Genomic DNA, 10934 nt, shown 5'->3' on the forward strand with positions numbered 1-10934 from the left:
AATTATAATAATACATAAATATATATTCTTCATGAAAATGACGCACATTAGATATGAACTTCATCTATGCTAACAATTTAAGTAATATTTGTGTTACCTTCCTCTGTTCAGGTGCAAAGACTTGTGATTCGGCAATTTATTCTAAACTCAAAACTATTACTCAAAAACTACTTCGATGTTCAATAAATACTGTTTTTCATTTATGTTTAATACATTTTTGTTATTTACCTATTAAACTGATTATGTTTGTTTTCGTGTATATGAGATAGTTAATTATCGTAACTAATTTCTCTTAATCTTGTGTTCTTGTAAGCATTTCTTTTGTGGCAAGAGCATTTTCCACAACAGAATAATTTACGTAAGCAATTAAGTCTTGGCATTATATCTCGCAATATTACAGTGAAAACTAAAAAGTTATTTTAGTTTTCCGTACAGTTTAGATAACCGAACTGAAGAACAAAGCTGTTTCAGTACCTTGTAATAGTTTTTTTTGAGAAATAGATATATGTGTTCTAAGCATAGAACTAGACTGAGTAACGGGATAGTACAACTGATATTATTCTTAAATCAAGAGACAGCAGCAGCTCTGCATTTTATATGTAATGTGTTCCATCAAACAATAAGGACTTCACTCTTCAATACTTTCAGGAAATGAAATACTACAATATTATTCGGCAACTATAGTAGGATTTTCAGGTGCAGTCTTAGATTTCTAGAGTGACAAGAGATAAAGATAGCACCAGGGTTGTGTTAACAGAAAATAGTATTTTCTTATACTGTTTTAAGTATCATAATGCAATGATTGTATAAATTTTAATAGGTATTTTATGTTTCAAAATTAATAAAAAAATATTTTTATGAATTATGATCTGATTTAGTGGTGCATATAGCATTTAGAACCTACTAATAAATACATAACTTGGCTAAGAAACAGAAAATGTAACCAAGATTTTTTTAGTTCGATTAAGGATTCGTCAAATGAGTACTATTTTTAAAAAAAAATTATTTAAGAAGAATCTAACATATCACTGGGGAACTCGGGATTGTGACACCCGTGTTTACTAAAAGTAAACCCCCTGAGTCACGATTTTTTTTTTAAAATATAGATCTAAAAAGGCAAATTCTAAATCTTGTGGAAAAATTGCATTAAAAATTATGATCAAGCTGCTAACATGCAGAAAGAAAAAAATCCAGTAGATTATGCAAAATATGTCAAGCTAACAGCTAATTATTGCATAATATTTAAAACAAATAAATTTTTTAGAATTTTCATAGTCAATAATATACAAAAACTGCACTCCATTAATAACTAGAAATTGACTGGAATATTTTCTACTTATGGTAGACATTTAATTCATAAATTTCAATAACAGATATTGCAATAATTTTAGATAGTTACAATGTCCTGAAAAAGTTCTGAATATTGACGGATCTAGGAATCAATACAATATTATGCAGCTGTAAGTAACAAAACAAACATAAACGACATATAAATTTTAGTGAATAAACAATTTTTTAATCAATGATGAGTTTGTGTGCTGTTTACTTTAATATTACCTTTTTCTTCACTATATGACATCATAATAACAAATTATAAAGGAATTTAAAATAATTCCATGACAAAATTTCTAAATTGAGATTCAAAAAAATATGTAGAATACGGCTTTAAATTTTTCATTCCCCCCCCCCCCAAAAAAGGGAACAAAATTGAAAATAATTATTTTTAAAAGGAAAGCTTCACATTGTGCGGATAGAATTACAAAAAATTAAAGTAATCAAAAATACTTTTATTTTTTGAATATCAAGAGATCTAAGTATAGATAGAAATTTCATGAAGCTTGTAAATAACAAAACAAACAGCCAAAATTGCATATAAATTCAGTTCGATGTTATTTTTAAATTAATTATGTATCTTTGTGCTGTTATCTTTTATACTGTGACTCTTACAATATACCATCATAATAATAAATCATAAGATAATAAAAAATTTACCTTATAAATCATTAACATATAGAATTTTAAAGGAGGCAAAAGAATATTAATTTTGGTACTTCATGCACGCACTTGATATGTATATAGAGCCTATAAATATTAATCAAGACAAGACATTTGTTAAGTTTAAATATTTATTATAAAAATAGAATATACAATCTTGAAGTATTTTGTGAAACATCGAACCAGTTTTGCCAAATATCACATAGAAAAGTTCTAAAATGTTTCAGTAAAAACTCTCTGTAAAATTGCACATTCATGATCAATTAAAGTTTATGTATTGAATATGCACATAAAGTTTATGACTTGTATGCCTAGACCAGGGGTTTCCAACTTAAACAAGGCTGAGGGACCGAAATTTAAAACTTCAGTAAAATTGCGGACCACAACTTTAATCAAAATTTTATATAGTATTCTTATGCTCTATTCTAAAGGAACATTAAATATTACTGCCAAGTTGTACAAAACAAAAGTATAGAATAACAAATTAAAATAAGAAATAGATAAAAATATTTAATCACATATTAAAAAATCTGGCTACAATAGCTTCAATGTGCACCTATTTTTTAAACAATTAATGCACAACAGATATCAAATTGCTAAGATATAAAACTTAAAATTTTTGGCAATAATTTTACTACCCGTTCAAGTGTACTACGTACATTATTCCAAAATTGACCAAAAAATTAATACTGTGAAACCCGCATACAGTTAAAATATGTGCTATTGGGGTGATTACTTTAAAATCAATTTGATAATCTCTAGGCTCATGCAAGCAGTTCACCAAACCAAAAAATATATTTAACAGGGTAAACATAGCAATGAAATACATAAACAAGAACGTAACATCTAGCATATGAAATAGATATAGCAAAACAAGCTCAGAATTATCACATTTAAAACCATCAAAAGAAATATTCATATTTCAAATGTAAGGAAAATTCTTTTCGGATTATCACATTGGATAATTTTGCCTGAAAAAAAAAACAAAAAAACATTTCAAATACAATGAATTTTTATCATAATGTTAAATATTTAACATTATCTATTTGTAATGAAATATAACGCTTCCTGTGTCATTGGTTGAAATGCCTTCGTGGAAACTTTAATTCAAATTACTACCCTAATGAACATTAAAATAAAGCATGAAAAACAAGTCAACTTAGGAAGCATAAAAATAAACATATCAGAACAAAAGAGCATGTAAAACACAAACAGCAAAACAAGCTCATAAACATTTAAGGAATAATGAATCAGATTATCTCCTGTCAATAAAATTAATGTAAAAGTCAGTAATTTCTTTTACCCGATCAATAAAAATTGTACAAAATAAAAAATTCAATTATTTTTATTGAATTTTTTATTTTGTACAATTGTACATGTACAATTTTATTTTGTATTTGTACTATTTTGTACAATTTTATTTTGTATTTGTACTATTTTGTACAATTTTATTTTGTATTTGTGCGTGTAATAATTGGTCATGTCTTCAATTATTACACACACAAATCTATATAAAGTTCATATTCAAATAATAAATATAAGTATTAAAATTTCTCTAAAAATAATATTAACTAAATCTTATTTTCACTAATCAACATTTTATTTTTTGCACGAATAAGCTGCACTAGCTTTTTATGATAAATTTTCCATCTGCTTTGTCCTATATTAAAGCAGCCTATCTTATATTCTCCAACAATGACATAGTGTAATCTTGCTTCTATCTTCACACAACCGTGTAGTTTTGTCTTTGATACATCTAAATCATAAAAGCGAAGGCAGAGGTCAGCATAATCTTTTAAAATTGGAGCTCCAAAACATGCAGGAGGTGGATTTTTTGCTACAAGACAAGGGAACAAAATCAAAGATATGTAAATTTTAAAAATAATAAGAAACTAATTAAATAACAAATGACAACATCCTACAATTATTAAGCAAACAGTGACAGTATAAGTAACAAAGTTTTGGGAAATGAACCATAATTTAATAGGGAGATAGAACCTATGTGTTGCACTAGAAACTCAGCTTGCTTGAAACAAGATTTTGATAAATTTTTCAACTAAGCAATTTCATTATAAAATATACAGAAAACTCATCATTATAAAGTACAAAAACTTATAAGCAAATTTCTAGAAATGTGTTAAATTTTCAAGTTAACCAAACATGATTTACAAAAAATTTTATGAAACTTTTATTAAATGATTTCCATTAATGTTCGGTATGTAAGAATCACTAAGCTCATATTGCATAATTAATGATTAATAACAAAAATAACTCTGAAAATTTGGTTTGATTTTATTGAATACCTTTCAACACGTTCGCTGCCACTGACCCACTAGCGTGTCACCTCCTGGTATGCCGACGATGCGCTAGCACGTCGCATTTAAACCATTAAAACCCTGTTCTGCAATCCGGCTTCTGAGGATGGAAATATCATTTTTAGTGGCAGCAAATGTGTTAAGGTTTCTAAATTCTGATGCAGTTCTTGCTTAGAATAACTAAAGTAATAAACACTAATTACAAGCTAATTGTTGTATCTCCTGTTCAAAAAAAATTTCTTTTAACGTTCTTAATTTATTCCTTGTTCCTAAAATTCTGAAAGCATCAAATATCATTGATAAGCATGAGTAATTGCAAGATTTAAACATCTCTAAAGTTTTATTTAAATATTTCTTGAAAAATTAGACAAATGTAAAAACTGAAAATGTCCTTTCTATTACTGCAGAGCATTGTGTATTAAGTCCAGCGTCACAACGGAAAAATATAGTGAATAAATATAATTTATTATATCTTCTTACATCATTTAACAACAAATGTTTGTTTAAATCTTAAACAAGAATAATGTAAGATTTCAGAAAAAGCAGAGAAAATAAGACTATAATAAACAGTATGTCATGAAATAAAAAAGCATAAGATTGTAAAAAAAAAATCAAAAAACATTTATATATTGAACGCAAATTAATACTTATATTTCAATGGTAATTACATTACTATACCTGATATGGTTTCATTATAAATGGTAAGATTATCTATAGTAACAGTGAAGGATATTCCATACTCCTCAGGAAGATACGTCAAATTTACACAACCTGCAAAAGGAAAAAAAATTCTGCAAAAAAATATCAACATGTATTATAAAACAAATTTTTCTTAACCTTTACAAAGAAAAACATTTAACTACTAAACATTTGAGTTTACTTATGAAGAAAACATAAAAAAAAATTATTAAACACTTGTATTTAAATTGATATTTTCTTACTAAATTCAAAGACAACTAACTTTGCCAACTATAAAGTTGGAATTAAATAAACCGTGTAGTGCCCGATAATCTTGTCCCCAGATAACGGAATTAGAGGTAAATGTTAAACTTTTTGGTGAATTTCCTAATTATTTCAATAAACCGAAGGGACTGTGTAGAGTTGAAATCCCTGATTAGGCAAGGATGTTGTTTAATTTTCTGTAAGCAGGGGTCTGTCCAGGAAAAATTTACTATAGTTTAGAAGTACCTTCACAAATGCAACTTAAAAAAGCGCCAGTTGAACAAAAAACATTAAAAAAAAAAAACAAGTTTTAAGACAGTGAGACACTCTACCCAGCCTCTTAAAATTTTATTTTTGTAAAAAACAATCAATCTTGGGTTAATTACGGACTTCTACTTGCAATGGAACCCAATGGATTGCTATCGTAATAAAATGAATGATGATAAATAAATATAATGATAATATATATAATAATAATAAATGATGACGTAATAAAAGAATTCGTTTCCTGCCCGGTTCGTAAGAAGAGAGCTTTTCCCTCCCATGCCTGGTAGAAGAAAATGAGCTAGTACCAAGTAAGCCCCGTTCTTGTTGCAATCTATGGAGAGAGAAAAAAAAAAGAAGCTTTTTCGCCAGCTGTCTTCTACGAATAGGAAGCAGATACTGCGGGGTGGTAAATCTAAACGGCTACTTACGCTATATTAAAGAGACGACGAAACCATAAACTTTACAGGGATTTGAAATTGAAACTAATATCTCAAATATTATTATAAATTAATTCTAACAGACTTTTGTTTTTTATGAAAAAAAAAAATTTTCTGCAAAACTTTTTTTTGGATGGCACAGTCAAAAAAGTTATAATGAAAATAGTGTTAGTACAGTTAAATGCATGTTTTTATTAAATTCAAATTGAAATTTAACTTTAGACAATAATTTTTAAGGATTTCTAATTTTGGAAAATTGTTTTTGATTATATGTTAAAAATAGAAATTCAAGTCATAAATGATTTTTATTTGTAGTGACAATTTTTGAAAATATTTTCTAACTTCACCTTATTTTTGTGTTGATTTTTGAATTGTACACAAAATAGGTTACTCTTATAAAAATAACCTAGACAGACCCCTGGTACTATCTGTCTTTGCTGTGGGAGCAACGTTGGTCCACATAATATGGCATTCCTGAAAGAGTGGCACACAGATCTGCCTGACCGATACTCGAATAACGAATGTCAACAGGTGGACATTGAGAAAAAAAGAAAGGCTGTTGCAATCATAAAAAGTATGATTATTGTAAAGTCAAAAATCCTAAAATATGTTAACTGTGCTGCATTATGTTTTACGGAAAAATTTGTAAAAAGAAGACATAATACAATTTATAGATATTTATTGCTTCTTAGAAATACATTTATTTTATTAACAATATTAAAATTTTAGCATGCACTTCTTTCCCTTACAAGGCCCTTCCTTTCTTGACCAAACATAACTATCAAAAGCATGGAGACAAGGAGAGAAAATTCTAAAAAGGGTATTAATTTTTACAAATAAACTGTTGAAGGATATTTACTCTGCTGGGCACTATCTTTCATTATATATAAAATGTAAGGCTGTCAAACGACCACAATTTATCACAAAGTGTGCAGTATTTTATATCTATTATTTTCTCAAAATTGCACCAATACAATACTGTATTCAACAGTTTTTGAAAGATGAAAGTTTAAGAAACTAACATAAAAGAAAGTTGTTAGAGTCTTCAAAATCACTTTTCATTAATTTAAACTGTAATAAGATTAGATTTTAAAAAATATAAAAACTGAGAAATGTGTAGTTTTAAATTACTTACACAAAACCACTAATTTCTTTTTATTACTTTAAAGTTTTGAGGAAAAATTCATAGAAGTTCTAAAAACGCCATTTCACCAAATATAATAAGTGCACTTCATCTTTTACCCTTTTTGAAAAAGATTAAGCTGCCTTATAAAATTATATTATCAAAATTTATCATAAAAAACATCAAGAAAACAAATTTTAAAAAAAAATGTGAACCTATGCCCATTGGCCGAAGAATCATGTGTATATAAGCGTCTCCTTAGTGGGAATTAGCAAAACTTTCACAATTTAAATTCCGTAAAAATTTCGACTGACTATAAGTTTTTGATTAGCGAAAGTTCAGAACCAATATGGTCTTGAGAAACGCAGAATTCCACAATGTTCCCAGAAAAATCATATAGCATGCGCTCTTAACTTTAAAACCCGAAAGACACGGAATTCCGGGATTCCAACATACAATCACACCTCTTATGGACAAAAGTTTATTATTATAAAATACGAATTCATAGAAGTTAACTTGGAACTGCCGCAGATTTGTAAAAGCAGAAACAAAAGGTTCTCACACTCCAAAAGGAAAAAACAAAGGTCCCTTGCCGACATTATAAAAAGACTAACTCTGAAAGAAGTGACAGGTTTGTTCTCAGTTCAGCCGTTTTGGAACAGATGATAAACTCACTTAAATTATGTGATATTTCAAATGCATTAAATGTAAGCAAAGATGGTTTATGTTTGATAAGTAGAAAATACTGCTGATGACTGAACAAAGAATGCATTGACCTAATTTTAAACCATGACTGATATTTCTATTAATGGATATTCAGAAAATGATTAGTGCAAATAAATAGTCTCTCTAGAACATATTTTACCCCCTGTATTTTTTTAATGCAAAATTTTTATTTTTTCACTTGTTGATATGTGCTTACATTCAATTGTTTACACTTAGAGATTTAAAAATAATTATTGCCATATAAGACAAATAAAAGAGCAGAATGATGGTACGTTCTAGGGAAGCCTCTGGCCCAAAAATGGATGTCATGCCAATAAAATACAATTTAGATTAACTAATATTTATTACTTTTCGCTACACTTTTACTTTACTCTGTCTATTTTTTAAGATTCATATTTAATTATGCCTAATGAAATACCGCAGATTTTTTTTAATGGATAATTTACATTTTTAATCCTGCTACTTAGTGGGGATTTTTGTAAAGATATCAGGAAAGCTTTATCTATATTTTATAAAGAATTTTTTAATTTGTTCAAAATTTCTATTTTGTTTCTTAGTACTAGTACTGTCGGTGCAAAACTGTAAAATATTTTGTAATGAAATTAAGTTTTCAAATATATTTTAATTCAATAAAAAATAGTTTATTTATAACAAAGAGATGTAATATCTCCACTCTTAAAATTAGATAAAATTCATTTGTCTGATGAAGAGAATCAGAGCATCTTAGAGCGAGTACGAATCACTAAGTCTGGGAAGTACTTACGCACATTTATAATTAATTTCAACTTACATTATTCCTACCTTGATAAATATTTAAATACGCATAAAAATTTACCTGTATCATTCAAGCCTATTTTTGGTGCCTCTATATGTGCACAGCATCCACAGGTATTGTTTGAACAAAGGCACCCATAACTATTTTCATCCAGGTCAGAGTTCACTTCGTATCCATATGTTATTACTAAAAGTATAAAATTAAAATAAAAAGAAATTAAAAGATTTGAAGACTCCTGATTTTTATTTTTTGATAGCACTTAAACAACAAAAATTTAATTAAGTCAAAATGAAAATTAACAATCAATTAAAAAGTTGGAATTCCTAGAAATTTACAGCTTAATCTATTGTTTGTTAAATTAAGTAAAAACTACTAAATGCACACTTAGGTAAAAATTTTTATAATCCACTTAGGTTCCTATGTTTCATATAAGTTGTAATATAATATATTGTTGAAGTAGTTCACCAATCTGCAATTATTTTCACTTAGTCAGAAAGAATTTGAACATTTAAATTCATTCTGTGTAGATTCTATTCTTCTGCAGTAAATGCTATTCTTTCCCTTCAGTATCCACCACAGTTCCTATTGAGAAAGACTTAAAAATGGCCTTTATGGAGGGGGGAAGTACTGAAAATTATTATTCATCCATAACCATACATTATACTGGAAATTTTTTTAAATTATACTACGATAACTTAAAAAGAAATGTTCAAAGCTTTCACGGGCACCTTAAAATAACTCTGATACAAGCAGCCATTTCCAACCTAAGAAAATTATTTCTAAAGAAGAAATTCAACTATGATATTAATCTTGATCGGCTATGCATCTGTGAAGAATATGTTACACGTCGTATGCGTATAGTAATGTCAAGAGTTGTTAATTAATGGAGAAAATAATAATAAAAAACTGTTTTACATCGTGTAAACCTTTAGTGCACGGGTTCCGAAGCAAATAATTAACAACACATAGAGAATTCATAAACATACTTACAAAAAACTGATAAGACTGAAAGTCCAAAAAAATAATGCTTCATAATAAACAGTTATTAAAGATATATTACAATTTGATAGATAAAATAAATTTTAAGAACCAAACATGACCACGTGATTCTTGCCTGCTTTCTCATTTCATTTCAATTATTTCTTTCATATATCGTTTTATCAGGAAGAGAAAAATTGTTAGTTAGGTTAAAGCGAATGTACGAATTTTTATGTAAGCTAAAGCCCCTTCTTACTCGTTGGCTAAAGTAAACGGTCGAAAATTTAATCCTAATTAAAATTCTGAATTAGGGGATTCTTACTTTCTTTTAAATTAAAGATTTAATTTAATCAATGCTAATTCTAATTTAAATTAGTTTCTATATTATGTTTATTAATTTTCTATTATTGATTTTTTGCATTTAATTTCCTCTTGGTACATTGCTTCTCCATTTTGAAAAGTGTTTTCTCGTTGAAATTGTTTTGCACGTTTACTAAGTTATTAAAATTATGAATAGTATTGTTTTGATATTTATTATTGCTGGTAGTAAGTAAATTTTGTATACTTAATTTTTCATCTTAAGACCTACGACTATTCTGCCACAGATCACGAAATGGAAATCTTCATCATGTTTTAGTTCATTTTGTGAATTTACCTGTTTAATTTTTCGTATTGATAAATTCATTATAATTATATTTTATTGCATTGTGTTTCCTAACCTTGTCATTTTTCGTACTTCATATTTTAAATTAATAAATATTAAATTATATGTTTTAATTCAATTATATGATATAATTTAATTATGTAGTAGTATAATTCAATTATATGGTTAATCAGTTTCACTGATATGAATTATAGATTATCAAAACTAAAAAAATGCATCAGACCTTTAGCGAATCAGTTTATGAATTCGACAATTTTGGGGATTCATTTATAGCTTCAGCAATGCTTAATGTTTTTTTTTTTTTTTTGAGTGTAAGTATTTGTGCTAAAAGATTATTAAGTTTTGGTAACCATTAAACTGAAACATATAAGAATCTAGGGAAGAAATCACATAATGGGAGAAAAGTCACTATCCGACAAGCCACAACATATTCTGTACATTTCATTATGAATACATGTACAAGAAGATTCCTGTATAGTTATTTACAGCAAAATAATCGCCAAGTTTGGCAGTTCCCTTGCATTTTCAATCATTGCATTGCCAGCTTCTTATAAAACCGACTTAAAAAGACATACTAAGAAGTTTTGCATGACAAATTCTGTTTCCCTGCCATTGGTAGTATAAAGTTCAGAGAAAAGGGAGATCTGGTAAATTTAGAGTAATCGTGATTCAAATGTGGAAAAAATGTTTTCCGAATATCAAAATACAAACT

The 10934-nt window shown here is 27.6% G+C and overlaps 1 protein-coding gene across 2 annotated transcripts; it reads right to left on the reverse strand.

Annotated features, from left to right (window-relative positions):
* Positions 1 to 2108: 2108 nt before the first annotated feature.
* LOC122272598 (uncharacterized) lies at positions 2109 to 9729 on the reverse strand. Of its 2 annotated transcripts, none has more exons than XM_087151163.1 (4): positions 9571 to 9729; positions 8641 to 8766; positions 4989 to 5081; positions 2109 to 3832 (listed from the first exon to the last, which is right to left on the reverse strand). In XM_087151163.1, the coding sequence occupies exons 1-4, from the start codon at positions 9611 to 9613 to the stop codon at positions 3567 to 3569; spliced, it is 528 nt and encodes a 175-aa protein (XP_087007289.1). In that variant the 5' UTR covers positions 9614 to 9729; the 3' UTR covers positions 2109 to 3566. The 2 variants fall into 2 exon arrangements, with proteins under 2 accessions (XP_087007289.1, XP_087007290.1); XM_087151164.1 differs by lacking the exon at positions 2109 to 3832 and adding an exon at positions 4191 to 4410.
* Positions 9730 to 10934: the final 1205 nt, after the last annotated feature.

This window comes from Parasteatoda tepidariorum, chromosome 9 (assembly GCF_982258835.1).
Source record: "Parasteatoda tepidariorum strain Cologne lab strain chromosome 9, Ptep-v5.0, whole genome shotgun sequence".
NCBI lineage: Eukaryota > Metazoa > Arthropoda > Arachnida > Araneae > Theridiidae > Parasteatoda > Parasteatoda tepidariorum.

What these genes read in the sequence shown, in the direction of transcription:
- LOC122272598 (XM_087151163.1), bottom strand. Translation starts at nt 9,613, where the DNA reads ATGAAGCATTATTTTTTTGGACTTTCAGTCTTATCAGTTTTTT. An exon ending in TTCAGTCTTATCAGTTTTTT is followed by an intron (nt 8,767 to 9,570) that starts GTAAGTATGTTT and finishes TTATACTTTTAG; the next exon opens with TAATAACATATGGATACGAA. An exon ending in AATAGGCTTGAATGATACAG is followed by an intron (nt 5,082 to 8,640) that starts GTAAATTTTTAT and finishes TTCCTTTTGCAG; the next exon opens with GTTGTGTAAATTTGACGTAT.